Raw genomic sequence first — 20,736 nt, forward strand, 5'->3', positions numbered from 1 at the left:
TCAGGAAAAATTTCACTCAAAAGTGAAAAACAAGAAGAAAGATTTGGGGAAATGATTTTCAAATTTTGCTCATCCATGATCAGATGGAGAATGGCTCTCTCTTTTTAAAGGGCTATGCTACCCAAGAGTCTGGAACAGGCTGATGTTCTGACTTCTCAGGCAGGTGGAATCGAGATACAGTCCCAAGGTGATCTTTGTGGGTAGAAGAGAGGTGGTTGCATCATTACTGCATTCCTAACAATACTAACGCTTTCTCTTTCTTTCTTTTTGTGGTGGTGGTGGGGTCTTGCTTTATTGCCCAGGCTGGCCTCAAACTTGTAATCCTCCTGCCTCAGTTCCCAAATAGCTAGAATTAGGATTATGTGTGTTATGTGTGTATGCCATTGCTTTTTACTCTGTGTGTGGGGGGGATGGTGGTTAGTGGGGTTTGAACTTAGAGGGGCACTCTACCACGTCAGTCATGCCCCCTAACCCCTAATTCCTTTTTTGGGATGACACTGAAATTTGAACTCAGGGCCCTGCACTTACTAGGTAGGTTTTCTGTCCTTTGGGCCAAGCCTCCAGCCCCACTAATGCCTTCTTAAAATTTAATTATCTAATGACAAAATTCAGGAATACCCTATGTCACTAAAATGCCCAGGGTTAAGAATCCAGTTTATTTGAAATGTTTCAATTTCTACTAGGACTCAAAAACAGGATCTAATTACCCCCAAGAATTCTTTAAGATGTACTGGCATGGCTCAAACAGTAGAGCACTTGCTTTGCAAGCAGGAAGCTGAGTTCAAACCCCAGTCCCACTTAAAAAATTCTTTAGCAGATAAAAACATCTAGGCTCTGGCAGTCTGTTCCTCACTCCACCTGCTGTCCAATTTCCTTAGTACAGCAAAAGGGCAGTTGTGGTACCAAATTCAGACTGTGACAAAGGAGGCTGACAGGAGGACTAAATTACTGTTGTTGTAAACATCTAAAAATGCATGAGAATGGATGTTTACAGGTTGAGGGCCAGAACTATGGCTTAATATATGAAATAACCAACATGTCTACTCATTAATTTCCTTATATTAAAAAAAAAAAAAAAAAAAGACTGGTTTTGGTTAGAAGTAGGGAAATGGTCTGTATTTCACAGACTTACTTTTAGGCAAAACAGACGGCAGCTTTCGGACCTGTGAACTATTTAGGATCCCTTCTGTTCTACCGATAATGTTCTTTTAAAGTTCTAGATTTACCAAGTGCAATGTCAACACTCATAACCCCGGCATTCAGGATGCAGGAGAATCACAAGTTTGAAGTTGCTGGAGTACACAGCAACACTCTGTCTGGAAATACAAAATAAAGCCCGAGATTTCTTTAGATTAAAAATACTCCCTCTTCTCCCCCCAAAAAACTATAAAAGGCTGAGGGTATGGCTCAAGTTTTAAGAGGTGTGCTTAGCCCAAGGCCCTGAGCTCAAACCCTAGAGGAGAAACAAAACAAAACAAAAAATACCCTAAAAAATATTAAAAACCCTATGGATAGGGCTGGGGTTTGTAAGCCCAGTGGTGGAGTGCTTACCTAGTATGCATGAGAATAGAGGTTCAATACTGAGCACTACGAAAAGGTCGGTGTCAAGCTGTATATTATACAGATGTACATTATATTCTTCATTTCTTAGTTAAGCTTGCATCTTGGATTCAAATTTGCAAGTAACTGTTTTAACTGACGCTTTTCTTAACTTTCTAGATTTTCTTTTATTGTGTCCTACCTACATTTAAATAGTCATGCTTATTATTATTTGGTAATTATTATAGCCTTTATTTAGGGACAATGATCTGACAAATATTTTTGTGTGGACAGGAAAAAGGAATGACTAAGGAAGCAAATCTAAAGAATCCCAGGTACTGTAATTCCCCAGTGCTGCAATTATACGTGTGCACCAGCACACCAACTTAGAAAAACTTTTACTATTTCTCTCATCACCATCACAGAAGTTATCATTCATTCCATTTTGCAAAGAGGCACCGTATTTGCTAGATGAATGTCATCCCTGATCAAATGTAAATCACACTGTAGCAGTCTATCCCCGATAGTTTGTACTAAACAAAACTTTGAAAGTTCATTGTTATAAATGTTCTACTGTATTATTTCAAGGTGTAGGAAGTATAAACTCTTTTTTTCCTTCAACCTTACAGGGGCTGTTTAGAAAAGTATGGCTGAATCTAATCCAGAAACAACCTAAGAACTTCTTAGCAAAGGATCACTAAGTATCCTTGGGACATATTTTCCCACAGACAAAAACGTGCCAGAACTTGGCAAGCAATTTACCCCATGAAAATTGCAAATACGGGTCAACCTGCTTAAAAAGATTCTAAGCAGAACACCAGTCAACTTTTATCTGGATTCTATTTCCTACGCTGCTGGTACTGATCTCAATGCACCAAGGAATGGAAAAATAAGTCTTATCTTCCAGCAGCAACCCTCACATGTACTGCTGAGTAAAGGATGAACATATGGACACACCTTGCAGTATTGTGAAGAATGTATGTTGCCCCAAACCAAAAAACACTTATTTTCGGGGACAAAGCTGGGGTCAAAATGGCAGCCAATTTCAACTATATGGGTTTACAGTTTGAATTCCTTTGTGCTATGGAGTGTTAGATTTTAAATGGATCCTTTTACAAAGTTTACTTTTTCTTAAACGCTATGCAGACTCAATTTATTCTTAAAATTGTATCAAGATTAATCTTCACTATACCCTAAAACAACTAGAGCTGAAGAAAAGGAACCAATTCAGGTTTGAACCAAATTGAGACTATTCAGATTTTCCCAAAGACCTTAAGTGGTTTTGGGATCAAGAGTGATCTGCTCAGTCAAAAAACTGAGTGACTGGAAAGCACCAGGCATTTTACCTGATTATGGCATTTGCTGGTAAAGACTTTCTTTCAGAACCTATTATTTCTAACCTTTAAGTACAGGCCCCAGTGAAATTCATACTGGGGAGATTCAACCCATGTTTAAGAAAATCAAGTACTTTTCCAGATTTAAAGTCTGCCTTAAATTGTACCATACTGCCTTTGACACTCTTGAAAGCCTGTATAGTCTCTAGGGACAAACTTAAAAAGATGTCATTTTATCAGACTAGCTTGTGCACCTCTGTTTTTCACTTTTCCTGGAAAGAAGTAAAGCTCTTTTTCTAGCTCTGGGTCTATTTAATTCTACTCTTGATAGTGAAAGACCATAGAAAATAAACTGTCATCTGAACTACTAATCTACAAGCCAGAGACTGGGATTTGATGGATGATATATATTAAATAAAACCCATTAGCATGGGGTTATATAGAAAAGCAATTTATTCCATTATAAGCACTTACACAGTTAGTAATGGAGAGTAACAGGCCTGCTGGTGAAACGGGTCACCCAAAACGGAGATGGTATCAAACTAGTGGTCAAGGACTAACTCCTAAAAAAAAAAAGCAACTCTTATCAAGGATTAATTTAATTTGAACAAATACAAGCTATCAATTCACTCTTTTCAACTTGGCAGTCCACCTGTGGTACAACTGCCAGGTAAAAACATACATCTTTACAACTTGGTGGTCCCAAGTTAAAAAAAATAATAACACAACAAAAACCATTTCACAGAAAGGAAAGGAATAATATGAAAACAGCTCAAGAAATACACTAATGAGCAAAAATAAATGGGGAAGGAGGAACATGTAATTTTGACTTAACTGAAGAAACCAAGAGACTTGTCTACATAGGAAAATGTGCATCCTGGAAAGTCAGGTGTGAAAGTTTAAGAGTAGGAATCTGTATGACTCGAATCTCCCCTAATTCCTGAATAAAAATGACATCTTGCAATATTTATACTTCATGGCTCAGGCACCTACCTCATTTGGCTCTATTCCTTACTTACTCTAGCTTTTACTTAAGAATCCGAAAAACTTGGGGATATAGCTTAAGAAAAAAAATAATCACACATAACATTTTCTGTAGCTACTTTAGACCTGGGTTTGTTACTAAAAAATTCCTGAAGAAAATTTAAATATAAGTCTGTGGCTTTGTTGAATCAAGTCCCCCCAGTTAATATTTAGAAAACACCCACTGTTTGGGTAATAGTATTGTTGGTGGTACCTATTATAGGGGGATAGCTAAACAAAGTCTGTGTGTCTCAAAACCAGTGTTAAATCAGTCTCAGGGTTCAGAGGAAAAAAAGGGGAGTCTAAAATCACAAGTGCAGACATATCTAGGATCCTTGTCCTTCTGGATCCACGCTTCCTTCAGGGTCTTCGTCATTATAAATGTTCTCTGCCTGCCCAAAAACAAGAAAAAGAGGGTATTTAGTAAACATAACACTATGCCCTGAAGTCAAGGCTTCCACAAGAGATTAGGCCAGGCTGCCAGATAATAAATATTTTATGCTTTGCGGGGCGGGGGGCATATAGTTCAACTACTTAATTCTGACATTGTAGGAGAAAAGCAGCCAGAGGCAATGTACAATGAACACAAGTCATGAACAGGCATGGGTGTGTTCCACTAAAAATAAGACAGTTTACCACAGGGCTCTACATTAGAACATTCCCAAAAGTGAGGTTTCGTTATTGTTTGTCCAGATAACTATTAGTAGCTAAAAAGTAAAAACAAGCCAAGTGTCCTCCAACTGATGGATAAGTGATATATTTATAAAATGGAAAATTCAGCAAATAAAAATCACCTATTGTGATTCCACTGACAATACGTCCAGAATGGGCCAATCCATGTAAGTAAGTAGATTGGCTAGTGTTCAGGAGGGTGGTAAAAATGAGAAGGTCAGAAGTAAATGGCAAACAGTTTCTCTTTGGAGAGATAAAAACTGTTCTAAAAATAAACCCCATTTCTACTAAGTTACCTGAGGTTAGCATCAAACTCAATAGGCTGTGGGGCTCAATTCCATAAGACTGTATTCACCCTAGGATAGTTGCAAGCACAGGTCTCTAGGCTACTAGGTCTCTAGATATATCTAGCACCACTACAAATTCGGGGATTCTCCTGATCCCCGCCACCTGGCTTCATAATTTGCTAATGATTCATGGAACTCAGGCAATCATTTATTTTTTTTGAGACAGTCTCACTAAGTAACCCAGGCTGGCCTCAAACTCTCAATTCTCATAGCATCCCAAGTAGCTGGAATTATAGGTAGTGGACACCTATAATTCCAGTGCTAGCAGGAAATAAGTTTATTTTGTTTAGTGTTGGGAATGGAACCTAAGACCCTGCATATACAAGATAAGTGTTCTACCAGTGAGCTTTATCCTCAACTCTTACTCTGTGGGTGAATTTGTGTGGTGCTGAGAACGAAACCCAGGGACTTGGGCATGTTTGGCAAGCTCCAACCCCACTTTTTAAATATTGTTATTTTGAGGATGAGTCATAGTGTACAGTTCAGGCTGCCCTCAAACTTTTGATCCTCCTGCCTCAGTCTCCTAAGTCCTGTGATTATAGATGTGTGTCACCATGCCTGGTTTATTACTGATTTTTACAATAAAAGATGTAACCAGGGCTGACAGAATAGCTATAAAGGCAGGGGCATGAGGCCCTGAGTTCAAACCCCAGCAATGCCAAAAAGAAAAAGAGATGTAACTAAGGAACCAAATGGAAGAAATTAATAGATAGGGAAGGGGTTCAGCCCTTTTGTGGCCATGCCTCAGTAAGTCATGTATTCACCAACCCAGAAGCTCATCAAATTACAAGTTTTATAATACTCCCTCTCACCCCACTGGCCAAAAAGCTCCAAGTTCTAATCAACTGCTTGGTCTTTTTGATGACTAGCCTCAGTATAAGACTTCCTAGGGGTCCCACCCCCACCAAAATAGTACCATAAATTCAAGTGTGGTGCAAAGGGAATCATCACGAATGACAAAAGATACTCATCACCCTAGAAAACTCCGTTTCTTAGGTGCTCTGTGCCAAGAAGTGTGAAGTGATTTACTTATTAAACTAACAACTTAGAATGGAGAATATGGCCTTGAAGGAGATCTAGTGCAACTTTCTTCTGTAACACTTCTAACAAATATATTTGATAGCCTATTCAAGGCAGCCCAGTTCACTTTCCCATCAGAATTTTGAAGTTTTTATACTTTTGAGTGGCTATGTTCCAAAAAGAGGGTGGGGTAAATTGTTTACACGTTAACAACATCCTTTTAATAAAAATATTACAATATAGAAATGTGCACAGAAACCAAGAAATAGTCTCCTAAAAAACACCGTATTTTGGCAAACAGCCTGTGTGTGTGTTGTTGGGGACTGCACCTAGGGCCTTATGGATGAAATGGCCTTCTAAATACAGTTCTCTCTTGATATCCAAAGGAGACTAGTTCCAGGACAACCCCTATACTCCACAGGATACCAAAATCTGAATGGTTAGGTCCTTCATATAAAGGGCTATAGTATTTGTGTATTACCTATGTGCATTGTCTTAAATCATCTCTAGATTACTTACAGTATCTAATATAAAAGCAATGCAGATACTTATGCTATGTCGTTTAGGGAATAAAAAAGGTTTATACGTGTTCAATATAGATACAATTATTATTTTTTTCCACCCATGCCTGATTCAATCCATGGATACAGAAGGCCAACTGTAGTTATATATCCTTAAACATGAAACTAGATATACAAGATTTTAGCATGCTCCTCTTCAAACTATTTTTTTTTTTTTGGGCCAAACACTCATTTCTGTCTCTCACGCGCACACACACACGCCTGCATACACATGTATTTGCAATACTGAGGAACTGAACTTCACCTACATGTGAGGCAAGGATTAAACTACATCATCAGACATATTTGAGATGGGGTGCCACTCTGAAGCCCAGGTGGCTTTGAACTCTGAATCTCCTGTCCTGGCCTCCAGAATGCTAGGTTATAGATGTGTGCCACAATGCACAGCTTATTTCTTATATTTGGCTAATATTGCTATTCTGTTTTTTTAAAGAGATCTTTCTCATGTTAAGTCAAAAACTTTCCCCTGGTGCTTCTTCCTGAGATACTAGAGGATTCTTCTTAATTCACTGATCATAATACCATCATTTGAAATAAAAGTGTAGTAAGATACATACAACAAATCATCTTAGTCATTTTATGCATGCAGTTCAGAGGCATTAAGTATAGTCATACTGTTGGGTAACCATCATCATCACCCATCACCAGAATGTAGCTATTTGTTATTAGTGTATACTAGCCATTTTCTCCCCCCAGGGAAATGGGGCCTCATACATGCTAAGCATGCACTCTATAACTGAGCAACACTCCTTGAACTGATTATTTTTATTAAATTCTATGAACTCTGAAAATTCACAGAAGGGTGATCACATAAAACTGGGGTATAGAATTAGGGAATATTTTAAAAATCTAGACAGGTCTTATAAAAACAGTAGTATTTCATACTGTGGTATACCCGCTCATGTACATGTTTATATTAGCTTTTGTTTTTGTTTTTTAAGCAGTACTGGGGTTTGAACCAGGACTTCAGACTTCAACCATAATCCTCCCAATCTCTGCCTCCTGAGTAGCTAGGATTATAAGCATGAGCTACCAGCACCCAGCTACATCTTTGTATTTGTAAGATGAGGACAGATTGGAGAAACATTCCTGAGATAGACTAAAGTAAATAGACATGGAGAATTTTAAGAGTTCTAAAACCTGGTTAGCGAGAGAAAATACTGGTGCTAGTTAGAAAATAAAGTCAGGAGGAACAAAGGGGAATAAGGAGAAGTGGAGAGATAAAGATTGGTTTTGTGTAGCAGAGTTAAAAATAACCAGTAGAACAATCAGATAAAGGTAAAACAGGTAGTTAAAAATGACAATGCACCTGCAAGTACATATGGGAGAAAACAGAGGTGGCAGTTACAGCCATAAAATACATACATATGAAATAATGCAACGTCTCATTTATATAATTCCCTACAAGAAATGACCACTTACCATCTGCCACACCTGCATGATATTGTCTTCTGATACAGAACAAATCACCCAAGGTTCATTGGGATTCCAGGAGAAATCAGATATCTTGGCAGTGTGACCACCATGAATAAACTGAAAGAGGGATGAAAACAAAATGTGAAATGCAGATAGCAGACATTAAATTATAGACTACTAAAAAAAATTTCAGACTACTTCAATATGCCTCAGTGCTTGTAACATACCAACAACTCTGGTGGGCCATCTTCTGCATCTTCTGGGGATTGCTCCTCTCCAATTTTACTAGCACAAAAAGGTAATTTTAAAAGTAAAGATTTACTCTGAGTAATTATGTATGCAAAGTGTAAATAAAGACAATAACTTCATGAAGATAATAACTAATACAAGACTCACCTTAAATCCCAGACATTCAGTCTGCGATCAGTACCACTAGAAGCCAAAATAGTCTCATTGTGAGGGGACCACTGAACCTACAAAGAATGAAGAAAACAGAAAAGCCATGAATTAGAATACTGAAGAAAAAAATACCTAAAATTATACTAACAAAAAAATTTTGTGACAAAAAAAATTAAAGTAATACAGAAAATATAGTTAAAACTGATAGCTGCATAATTTCTTTTTATGAAAAGAACTCATTACTAGACCTAGGATATAAGATTCTGTTCCATCTCATATTTTTGAAGATCTTATTTTAATGTCTAATTCTGACCTTTAGTCAAATACAATCCATTTCTGACATAAGAACTAAAATACAGGGCTGGAAGTATGGCTCAAGCAGTAGAGCACCTGACTACCAAGTATGAAGCCCAGAGTTCAAATCTTAGTACCAAAAAAGAAATACCAGCCCATCCTAAATACATATGACACAGTAATTATTTTCTCAAATACTTACTATGAGTTATAAATCACATATAAATAAGGATGATTAAAAATAACTTCTTACTGAGCTTGGGGTGTAGCTCAGCGGTAGAATGCACGCCACCTAGTATGCAAGAGGCCCGGGATTCAATCCTCAGGATTCCTACCCCTCACCACTCATAAAAGTTTCCTTACAACAATAATCTTACAAAGAAAATGCTGGATGATTTGTAAAGAGAGCATTACTGACCAATAGGTAAGGAAGAATTTGGATACTCTTCAGGGAAGGACACCATTATAAGGAAAGGATAAAGAGATAAGGCAAAGACAAAATAGGTCCACAGGGCACAGTGGCATACTTCTATAGGCCTAACACCGAGGAAGCAAAGGCAGGTGAATCATGAGTTTGAGACCAGTCTGGGCTACAAACTGAGACCTCGACTCAAAACAAAAACAAGGTCCACGGCAATTGCCAATCTTTTATTATAATTTCTAAGTATGTTTCTCTTATGATTTTATTTTTTGGGGGCAGCACTGGGTTTTGAACTCAGAGCCTGTTTGACAGGCAGGTGCTTTATCACTTGAGCCACATTCGCAGTCCATCTTTGTTTTTTCAGATAGGGTCCGCCCATGGCAGGCCTCATAGCTTGGATCTTCCTACCTTCCATGTAGCTTGGATCTTCCTACCTTCCATGTAGCTTGGATTATACACGTACCTGGCTGGTTAGTTGCGATGGGCTCTCACAAAATCTTTTTGGCCAGACTGGTCTCAAACCTCAATCTTCCTATCTCTGCCTATGTACCTATATATATATATATATATATATATTTGCTGTATTGGGCTTTGAACTCAGGGCCTTATGCTTGCTAGGCATGCACTCTACCACATAAGCCACTAAGTCAAGCCCGTAGCTGGGATTACAGGCATGTACCCACTCTCTGGGGCCTTTAAGAAGAAAAACAAACAAACAGGGTCTCACTATGTAACCCGAACTGGCCTTGAACTCATGATCCTTCCGCCTCAGCCTCAAGTGGTGATTACACGTGCCATCATATCCAGCTCCACTATGAAATTTTAAGGTCTTTGACAACAAAGACCATAATGTATCCTTCACAGTACCTGAGCAATAAACACTGATCCAGGCAGCAAGCTAGGATGAACAAAGGACTGTCATTTGCTCTGCCCTTGACTGATTTAAGAGCAACACCATCAATGAGGTGTCTCCTTGCCCACTGCCAGGCGTGTCTTGTCTTTTTTCTTTTTTGAGAAAGGGCCTCATGTGGCCCAGGCTGACCTCAAACTTGCCAATATTCCTGCCCCAGCCTCCCAAGTGCTGGAATTATAAGTGTGCACCACCACACACCATCAGTTTTCTTTTCTTTTCTTTAGATTTTTATTTTATTCGTATGTGCATACAATGTTTGGGTCATTTCTCCCCCCGCCCCCTCCCTTACCTCCCCCCACCATAAGTTTTCTTAATATCTCAAATCTGTAGGTGGCCAAAGTCCAGCATGAAAAACTACAGGAAAAAAAAGAGGAAAACAATATCACTTCCCACAGAGATTAGCATAGACATATAGAAGACTCCGATTATTTTTAGCAGTGAATTAAGCAAAAGGTAGTCCTAAAAACAAATACACCAAACCTCACAAAACCCCAGCAAGGGTTTCTCTTACCTGGAATATTTCATCCTTATGTGATTCAAAGGAATGCAACTTAAGTTTCAGATTTCTCAGATCCCACAAGGCAACGGTCTATATCCACAAAGAAAAGGAAAGAAAGATCAATAACTTTTTTCTTATAAAAAACCATTAGCTAAAAGATCTCTGCACATTGAAAAGATGCTGCAGAAATTCATCCTATGTATTTCTCTTGAAATAAACCAAACTGACCTTGTCAGCTGATCCTGTGGCAAGAATGAACTCACTGTAAGGATTAAAAGACAGGCAGTTCACTTCAGCAGTGTGAGCATCAACTGAGTGGCTTGGTTTGGAAGTATTGTTTGAACGTGTGTCCCAACTTTAGTTACAAAAAAAAAAAAAAAGAAAGAAAAAAGAGCATATAAATAGTTTTATGTCAGCAAATAAAATTAAAAAAAAAAAACCTTATGAATATAAAAAATAAACAATGGGTTCTACTCACATCATAAGTTTCTGATCATCAGCAACAGATCCAAACAGAGACTCATGGAGCAGATGCCAGGAAACGTCTTCTACTACTGCGGTATGCCCTGTAAAGATGGTCTTTGCATCCACCACTTTTCCTTCCTTTGGAACGGCACTGATGTCCCATAGGCAGATGGTCTTAAATGTAAAATTAACCATTATGTAAGAGATTCTCACTTCCCCACACATCCCAAAAAAGAAACCAACTGGTAACTAGCCCAGATTTGCCTCAAAATTGCAAGGATACGTACATGGTCATCTGAAGCACTAAGTAAGTGCCCACTGAGATTTGGGTTCCAAGAAAGCCCATAGCCTTCCTTCTGATGTCCACGGAGACGCAAGTCTGGGTTGCACTCTCCAGAAGGGTCTGCAAAGTAGTAACGGACACATCAAGACTACCCAGTCTACCATTTCTCTGGGTCTACCAAGCAAAATGAAACACTGATCTTGATGTCTTAAGCTCTTAACATTTATAAACAAAAAGATCAAATATATAATGCTTAAGCTATATGACTGTTACTCTGTTCTACGAAATAAAGCACTTTTTTTTTCACTTAAGGGAAGAAACATAAAGGAAAATATCCACATCTATTAATACAAGCCACAAGATGTTAAACTTGGAATAAGTGGAACCTTTGACTAGAAAAGAGGAGGTACCTGGCTTAGAAGGATGTTTTGTGTAGTCAAAAACAAGAACATCGCTGGATGGAGTCTTTGTTGCAATAATGCAAGGGTTCTGGGGCATGTAACGGGCCCTGTTTACTTCTCCTTCATGGTTGATCTTGATTTCTATTTCAATCTTCCCACTAACAGAGCCAAAACCTCCAAATTCTGAAAATAAGATAAATTTATTACAAGTGAGGGGAAAATAAGAACTCTTCTGTATTTTGTATGTGTTGACCCAGAGAAGGCCTTTTATGAGCAAAGTGATACAATAGTAGACATGACCTAGACATCTACTTGGGAAAAGGAGATCAGGAGGATCAAGGTTTGAAATATCTTTTACAAGCTCAAAAGCAAAATGTCTTGAACAAACTAAATGCTTCTGTTTTTTAAAATAGAAGTTCAAAAGACTAAAGGAGAAAAACAAACAAAACCCCCAGATAAGCAAAAAGCACCTCCTCATACAAAAAAGCATAAAACAATACATGGGCTTAAGAAATTTTTCAGTCTAAGCACACTCTGGTAAGTATACAACTATAGAGGACTTATGACACCCCCCCCCAAAAAAATAGAGTACAACTATCACAAAAGAGGTACCATACAAGAAAAAGTAACAGCTGGCACAGAATCTACAGACCAAGAGGTAATCACTATATAACAAGGGTGACTTTAGTATCGTGGACTTCTTCAACTACAAAATACCTTAGTAGTAAGAATTCAGCTTAAATAAAGAGAAAAAAAAATTTTTTTGCAGTGCTGGTGATCAAAACCATGTTTCTATGCATGCTAGGCACACACTCCACCAATGAACTATATCCTATTTGAAATTAGAGGTTCTCATGTTCAAAGTGATTTGTGAAAGTCTAATCTGAAGCAGGAAAGAAAGGTTTGAGGTATTAATGCATAACTGAATGAAAGTTAAGGTCTAACTGTCTAATTTGTTTGCTTCTCTCTACATAAAAACAATGGACTGGACGTAAAGCTCAAGCAGTAGAGTGTCTGCTCTGCAAGTGCAAAGCCCTGAATTGAAACCCCAGTCCCATCAAAGAAAAAAAAAAAAAAAAAAAAAACTACAAATTTTTTTTGGTGGGACTAAACTTTGAACTCAGGGCTTCACACTTGTTAGGCAGGCATACTTGGGTCAATCTGCCAGCCCTAAAAAAACAACCTTGAAGTATAATACACTAATATAACAAATGCACGTATCTCTGTTGCTTACTGAATTTTTTTTTGGTACTGGCGTTTGACTTACACCTTGAGCCACTCCACCATCCCTTTTTTGTGATGGGGTTTTTTTAAGACAAAGTCTCGTGACCTATTTGCCTGGGCTGGCTCTGAACCCCAATTCTCCTGATCTCTGCCTCCTGAGTAACTGGGATTATAGACATGAGCCACTTGCACTTGGCTGCCTGGAATTCACAATCTTCCTGCCTCAGTCTCCTCAGTGCTGGGGTTACAGACATACACCACCATGCCATTTATGACGATGTAAATCTTCTAAAACGAAGAATAGATTTTAACACCCCGAGTCAAATATCCAAATTATCTTATGATTCAACAGTTTATTGGCTACTTACTCCACTGATCAGAAAAAGATTTTTTTATGAGGCAGGGATTAGAGGAAGAGGAAAAATAAGAGATGATAAAACATGTAACCTTGGGATAAATTTTAAAATTGAAGCCTCAGTTTTCTTGTAAGGATCAACTATAGTGATTTGCAGAATCATTTCCATATATACTACAGTACTTTTTGTACTGTTTCTCTTAACACTAAACATTAGAGATAAGGTCTCTTCAGAATATTAACAATTATTAGTTTAATGCCTCTCAAAGAAACTCCATCAGGGATTGGAGGCATGATAGAGCACTTGCAAACACTAGGCGGCCTTAAGTTCAAGCTCCAGTACCGCCAAAACTAATAAACAAATCCACCCTGCTTGTTAAGAGGCACATGTGTGAGCCTCTGGGCTCAATTCCAAGCACCAAAACAAACTCAATTACCAGAAAAAGATTTGAGTAGGCCATGGTGGCACTTGCCTGTAATTTCAACACTCTATAGAGATTGAGGCAGGAGGATTTAGAGTTTGAGGTTAGTCTAGGCTATAGAAAGTTCTGGACTAGCCTGAGCTACCCTTGTCTCAAAAAACAAAACTGGAGAATCAAAAAAAACAAGGTTTAAAAAACAAAACAGAACAACAACAAAAATAACAGTCTGGCTGGCAGAGTGGCTCAAGTGGTAGAGTGCCTGCCCAGCAAGCCTGAACTCAAACTCCAAATCCTAGTACCACACACAAAAAAGTAAAACTGGGGAGTCATGCTAAAAGATGCCATTTAAAACCAGCAGAGCTGGATGCTGGTGGCTCACGCCTATAATCCTAGCTACTCAGAAGGCAGGACAATCTTGGTTTGAAGCCAGCCCAGGCAAACAGTTCATAAGACCCTATCTTGAAAACAAACAAACAAATAAACAAAAAACCATCACAAAAAAGGGCTGGTGGAGTGGCCAGGTAGAAGCACCTGCCTAGCATGAGGCCCTAAGTTCAAATCCCGGTGCCACAAAAATAAAAATAAAACCAGTAGAAAAAACGAATTAATCAATAAATGGTACTAAAAACAATTGTGGGCTGTGGATGCTGCTCAGTGGTAGAATGCATACTTAGCATTTGCTAGCTAGTCCCTGCCTTCAATCTATGGCACTCTCCCCTGCTCCAGCAAGCTAACCATTTAGAGACTGTATTCCTAGCCCATTCCTAATAACACCAAAATAAATATCAGAAAAATCAAAGTTCTAATGGTCAAAACACAGTACCAGAAGAATGGGAAGCATTTGCAAAAAAAAGACACAAAATCTGGAGGGTGTCAGAGGAAACAATTCAAAGTTGGCTTGGGCTACATAGTGAGACTCTATCTCTAAGTGTGTGTGGGGGGGGAGGCAGTAGAGAGCTAAAAGGAGGCAGGTTTCCATACCCTTCACAGATAAATGTCAGAAAAGCAAATTATGAGTCAGGCCACAGTGGCTCACACCTATTATCCCAGCTACTTGGGAGGCCGAGATTGAGAGGATCTCAGTTCAAGGCCAGACAGGGCAAATAGTTCACAAGACTCCATCTCCAAGTAAGCCAGAGCAGGAGATATGGCTCACCTCTGCTTTGTAAGCATAAAGCCCTGAGTTCAAATCCCAGTTCCACCAAAACACATGTAGAAAAACCAGGGCAAAAATGATCACTTTGGCTCAGGCAGTAGAGTACCTGTTTTGCAAATTCGAAGTCCCAAGTTCATACTCCAGCCCCATCAAAAACAACAATACCCCCCTACCCCCACGAAGAAAACACAAATGTAACCCAGGCTGGCCTTGAATTTGTGACCCTCCTCCTCAGTCTCCCTAAAGGCTGGAATTATAATTGTGTCCAACCACCATGCCTAGTTCTCAACATACTTGTTGACTGAAAGATCCAATAGGTGGGATCATTCTTTTAAAAGACAATGTATCAATTTAATAACAGTTATCTCCAGGAGGTAGGTTTATAGGTAGAAAAACATCATGCAGTAACAAAATATATATGCAAACATATATACACAAAAACATAATTATATTACCAATCAGAATTTGTTTCCTGCCTAAATAAAGGCAAAACCAAAACTTCTGAAACATTTTTCCCATAGCTCCTCCAATTAAATTCTAATACCACAGTACATGTATATGCTCTGTATATATGTTTTATATTTTCAATGTAAGATTTAGATCCATCCATACTCAATGAACAAATTATCATCTACTCAGGGGAAATGACAATGAACAATAACATATGGAAAATTTTTGCTTCTTTCAAATATAGAAACTCCACCATCACCAGTTTTTTAGTAGAGGGAAATTTATTGCAAAAGTACAAACCCAAGTATGTGTAAATTTCTTCTAGACTGCAAACTCAGCTTTCCTAAGCTTTTCTCCGGTTGGAGGAGTAGTTCAAGCAGTAGAGCTCCAGCCTAGTAAGGACAAAGCCCTGAGTTCAAGCACCAGTACTACTCATGCTCTAAGTTTCTAACTTGAGAACTTACTTTACTGAATTACGATCTTCTAAAATGACAATTAAAAGACATGAAAGATATAACCCGTACAACATTAAGTTCTTTCACTTTTATATTCCTACCAAGCTGGAGGTGGGGCTCAAGCAACAGAGTGTCTGATCTGCAAGGCCAAAGCCTGAAGTTCAAAAAAGCCCAGACTCACAAAACAAACAAACAAACAAAAAAAATTCCTACCTCCTTTCTCACTGTCGTAGTGCGATGCATCAAACTGAGCATCATCATTGGGAAGCTGTACACTGGCTATCACAAGGTGGTTTTGTTCATCAGATGTGTGTGTCCCCAGGACAAGTCGATGAATGCTGAAATCTTTCCCTTCAGGTCTGTAATAGCAATAAACGGTCACTATTCAGATTAGTAACATCAAGAGAGACCACAAAAGCCAATCATATACATATATATGCATTAAGAGACCTATTTCCTACTTTTAATACATCTTCCATAAGGCTATAGTACATAGATAACTATATCGTACTTAATTTTACACTTTACAATGAGTTAGAAGGAAAATTGTTGGGTACATTAATATTTTCTTTGTTAGAAAAGAAAGGGCTGGGTGTGGTGACACATGCCTGTCACCCGAGCACATGGGAGGTTCAGGCAGGAGGATTGAGAGTCATGAGATCAAGCAGCCTGGGTTACATTTCAAGACCTTATCTCAAAGAAGAAAGAAAAAAAGGAAAACGTAGTGTGTGTTTAGTATGTAAAGCATCCAGCATGTAAATCCACAGTATCTTGTCCGCCGCTGCCCCCCCCAAAAGGCAAGAACATTAGGTAGACTAATTGTTCAAATATTTACTATGTACTTAATGGGTACATCACTCCAAATGCTAGTGAAACACAAAGATTTTTTTCCCTTTTGCAGTGCTGAGGATGGAACCCAGGGCCTTGACCATGCTAGGCAAGCATTCTACTACTGAGTTGTATCTCCAGCCTAAGTACAAAGCTGATCAAGACATGATTCCTCTCCTCAAAAACCCACAAACAGCTGAACGTGGTAGTGCACGGCTACAGTCCAAGCTACCCAGGAGGCAAAGGCATGAGGACCTGGCTGGAGGTGGTGACCCTATCTCAAAAACAAAGGAAGGACAAAAGGGCATGGCTCAAGTGGTACAGCACATGCAAACAAGAGGCTATGGGTTCAATCCACAATACAGTAGAAAAACAAAAGCAGTGATGGATGTAAACAAGATACTAGGCAATATACACTACACGAAAGGTACATAAAATATGGGAGTTTAAATAAAAGACTACGTTTGGTATTAAGTATTCAGGTGGGCACTGGTGGCTCACGCCTGTAATCCTAGCTACTCAGGAGGCAGAGATGAGGAGGATCACTTTTCGAAGCCAGCCTGGGCAAATAGTTTGTGAGACCCTATCTCAAAAAAAACCCAACAAACACACAAAAAAAGGGCTGGTAGAGTGGCTCAAGGTGGAGGTCCTAAGTTCAAGCCCCAGCACCACCAAAAAAAAAAAAAAAAAAAAAAAAAAGTATTCAATTTTGCAATTTTTGAGCTTATGGCATTCTGAATTCTATACTGTAGAGAACGAGGAATCACAGAATGTTTCTAAGCAGGGACAAATAGCTTAACATCATTTGTGCTACCTGAGAAGGACTATCTAACAGTGTAAAGTATGGTTCCAGAAGCCAGGTGTGGTGGGGTACACCTGTAATCACAGCATTTAGGACATTGAGAGACATCCTGAGTTCGAGGCCAATCTGGGCTAAAGGGCAAGACATTGTCTCAACTAAAAACAAAACAAAACAAAAATATCCAGCAACAACTCAAAGTTGGGTCTAGAGATACCAAAGGGAATTCCTCTGTACAGATTCAACAGGCAAGATGCGAGGAACAGCTATCTTACTAAGAGGACATAGGAAAGAAAAAAGGACTGTGAATACAAAATTGAAGAAGCCTGTGTTTAGGTTAGGCAAAGTACCAGAGAGTAACAATGCTGCAGAACTACAATGTGTTAAAGAAAAAGAAAGACATGAACAGCAGAAACAAACCTACAAAAAGTAGACACTTTAAGGGCTGATTGTGTATGTAATCTTTACCTTAAGCAAACAACTCCTCTGAACTCCCAATATATTATGTACCTAGATCTGCTAAAGCAGTAAGTTACTAAGATAGTGCAGATTTCAGCCTTGGGGAATTTATTCTACTTTGGTTGCTTTTCAAATCAACCCAACCAGAACACCACCTTGGAAACTTAAAAATCATATCTGGGTTCCAGAATGATTTAGTAGGTATGGGGTGAGCCATAGTAGAACTCATTAGTCCAATATACACAATTTAGCACATAATTATAATAAATACGGAATCACCATTCAACTACCTTCCCACGGTACTCAAAACAAGTTTTTTTTGTTTTGTTTTTAGGACAGGGTCTTACTACAGTTCAAGCTGGCCTCAACTCATGATTCTCTTGCCTTCGCCTCCAGCATGTTGAGCACAGGTGTGGGCCACCAACCCCAGCACTCAACACATGTTCTTAAATGGTTTAACTATCAATGAAAACTTCTGGCAGAAGTGACTTCCCTTATCCTGAACTCCCAAGTATTTCTGATGATCAATGATCCGTTGAATGTGGCAACTCCTGGTCAAGAAAGGCACTTCCAATTCCAAATTTTAAAGTATTTGCTACAGTTTTGTACAATAGCCTTCAAAATTTCCCATTTTAAGACAGGCACAGGTGGCTCACGCCTTGAAGCCAGGCTGGGGAAATAGTCTGCAAGACCCTACCTCGAAAAAACCTATCACAAAAAAATAGTTTCCTTGTTTTATACACACTATAAAGGTAACAGTGTTATTCTTAAGTTATTTGTAAAATGTGTGTCAATTTTTGAATGCTATTTTGAAAAGTGAAGCAATTATTTCAACAGGCACACTGATTTTGCCAAAACTAACATTAATAACCACCACTTATATCTGTCTTCATCTTTGCACTGTCAGTTCCTTCTGGAAGCAAACAGTAATACTCCAAGTAGACATATATTTCTCTAGTTCTCTTGTTCTGATCTGTGCCACTCTTAAGCTGTTTTTTTTTTTTTTTTTGGTGGGACTAAAGTTTGACCTCAAGACTTTGCACTTGCAAAACAGCCCCCTACCACTTGAGCCACACCTCCAGTCTATTTTGCTCTGGTTATTTAGGAGCTGAGGTCTAACATACTATTCGCCCAGGTTGGCCTTGAACCTCAATCCTCTCAATCTCAGTCTCCCAAGTAGCTAGCATTATAGGTATTAGCTAGTTGCCTGGCTTCTGTGCCACTCTTGTAACAATTATAATTGATCTGTATCCATTGATATGCAGAACCTCAATAAATGTTAAGCCAAATTAGATGAGATGCTATCACCTCTATTAAAGGTAAACTACCCATGTGTAGTAATACATGTAATTAGTCTCCACAGCCCTCACTATGCCCAACTTCCTTATGTGGAAACAGTACAATGCCACCTTCAGGTGTTTTTCTTTTCTTTTTAAAAAAAATTGTGCAAGGGATTGAACGCAAGGCCTTACCAGTGGGTGTTTTACTAGAAAGTATGAACTAGCTAGGGTCCCCTTCAGATGTTTTTTAAGTACCTTAATTACCTATGATCGCTCTCATCACACATTGACACCCATCTCTTCAATTAGGCAATGGGCTCCTTGGTGGCATAGCTCATACTCATCTTTGTATTATGTTAACCAGCTATTGCAAATGACTAGGGATTCAAAAGTGTTTTTGCTGAATGAACTGGACTCTACCTTTTGTGTATTATTTGGTTGACTACAGTTGTAATGACTATTCAACTTAGTATGAGTGACAGAAAACAGTGTTTCCTCTTGCCGTGTAAATTACAAAATAATTTCATCATTTGCTTTACTTTTTGGCCTAGCCAAAATAAAACATCACTAATACACTCCAATTCCATGCCTTCTCCAGGTGATGGGAGAGCAGAAAGCAGGGAAAGCTACAATGAAAGGATATAAAATTATGGTTAAAGATGTTCGTGTCACCTGGTTACATCTGGAAGCCACTGTGCAGTTAGGCTAGGCCACTCCAGGGCATGGGTCATCACCAAATCATACAGAAAAGGGGTGTTCTTTTTCCATATTTTGTACTCCTCGTTGATCACACGTTCTTCCACTGCGTCGTCAAAGGCTGCTAAATTTGTTTTTAAAAAAAATGAAGTTAGCGAACAGCGACGGGAAGCGTATAAAGCTCTCGAAAACTATGGGCCTGGCTCCGGGGTCCTCCTCTGAAATGGAGGGGATTCGTCTGTCCGCCTGGGCGCAGCACTGACGCGGCTCCACCTTCGCGGGCCGGAAGTGCTAGGGCCGCCCGCCGGACACTGGGTGCCCTGCTCGGGGCCGCGGCCTCGGAGGCTCGCTCGCGCGCGCCAAGCCCATGGCGCCGGCGAGGCGACTTGGTCGCCGGGCCCCGAAGGCGGGGGACCCACGGCCAGCGCGAAGAGGGACGTGCTCCCGCCGGGCCCCCGCCGCCGGCGTCGTTCCCCAGCGCCCTGCGTGTCTTCCCGAGGAACGAACGCGCCGTTAGCCCGCCCCGCGGGGAGCTCCCTCCTTACGCCTGCTTTACTGGGAGTGCGCTCGGAAAGAGTCGGGCCTGCCCTCCCTATTCGGCCGTGGAGGCCACGACGCAACCCCGGCACCCCCCGCCTTCCCAAGGCGGACCGCCAGGCACTCTCACCTTCCTTGTCGGCCATGGCGGCAGGCGTTCCGGGGGGATCCCGGCGTCGAGCGTTGCGGGAGGGGCGGGGAGGCTCCGAGCGCTCGCTCCGCGCGCGCGGCCTCTATTGTTTCCTGCGGCCCCTGCGTGAGGGCCGGCTCGCGCTCCTTCGCGCCAACAATGGCCAATAGGAGCGCACCCAACGGCCGGGTGGGCGGGGCAGCCTCGTTCGCGGCCTATCCCGACGCACAGTGTCGCATTTGGCGGGGGCCCGAGGCGCGCGCTCCGCCCCTTTTCCCCAACACCGCCGGGAACCGACTTCCACCTATTGCGCGCGCGCCCGGGCTGATGGGGACTGT

At 40.1% G+C, this 20,736-nt stretch overlaps 2 protein-coding genes across 9 annotated transcripts in view; one reads left to right on the forward strand and one right to left on the reverse strand.

Moving 5' to 3' along the window:
* Window positions 1-3,512, forward strand: part of Sync (syncoilin, intermediate filament protein) — a 51,878-nt gene extending 48,366 nt beyond the window's left edge. For 2 of the 8 annotated variants that reach the window (XM_074080670.1, XM_074080664.1), the window contains exon 4: window positions 111-3,512. In XM_074080670.1, the coding sequence (XP_073936771.1) occupies window positions 111-204 (94 nt within the window). In that variant the 3' untranslated portion in view covers window positions 205-3,512. The remainder of the gene's footprint in view (window positions 1-110) is intronic. The other 6 variants (XM_074080669.1, XM_074080666.1, XM_020173976.2 and 3 more) reach the window with 5 other exon arrangements.
* Rbbp4 (RB binding protein 4, chromatin remodeling factor) lies at window positions 3,309-20,558 on the reverse strand. The gene is made up of 12 exons (XM_020173977.2): window positions 20,399-20,558; window positions 19,708-19,855; window positions 15,883-16,028; window positions 11,617-11,790; window positions 11,211-11,326; window positions 10,937-11,097; window positions 10,687-10,813; window positions 10,471-10,548; window positions 8,329-8,405; window positions 8,160-8,217; window positions 7,939-8,049; window positions 3,309-4,288 (listed from the first exon to the last, which is right to left on the reverse strand). The coding sequence occupies exons 1-12, from the start codon at window positions 20,412-20,414 to the stop codon at window positions 4,223-4,225; spliced, it is 1,278 nt and encodes a 425-aa protein (XP_020029566.1). The 5' UTR covers window positions 20,415-20,558; the 3' UTR covers window positions 3,309-4,222.
* Window positions 20,559-20,736: the final 178 nt, after the last annotated feature.

This window comes from Castor canadensis, chromosome 7 (assembly GCF_047511655.1).
Source record: "Castor canadensis chromosome 7, mCasCan1.hap1v2, whole genome shotgun sequence".
In the NCBI taxonomy this organism is placed as follows: domain Eukaryota; kingdom Metazoa; phylum Chordata; class Mammalia; order Rodentia; family Castoridae; genus Castor; species Castor canadensis.

Bases quoted from the DNA above. Each gene is read 5' to 3' on its own strand.
- Rbbp4 (XM_020173977.2), bottom strand. The intron at 10,549-10,686 runs GTCAGTTTGGTT...TTGTGGATATAG, and splicing joins CCACAGGATCAGCTGACAAG to ACCGTTGCCTTGTGGGATCT. The intron at 4,289-7,938 runs GTAAGTGGTCAT...GTTTTTGGGCAG, and splicing joins TCATGCAGGTGTGGCAGATG to GCAGAGAACATTTATAATGA.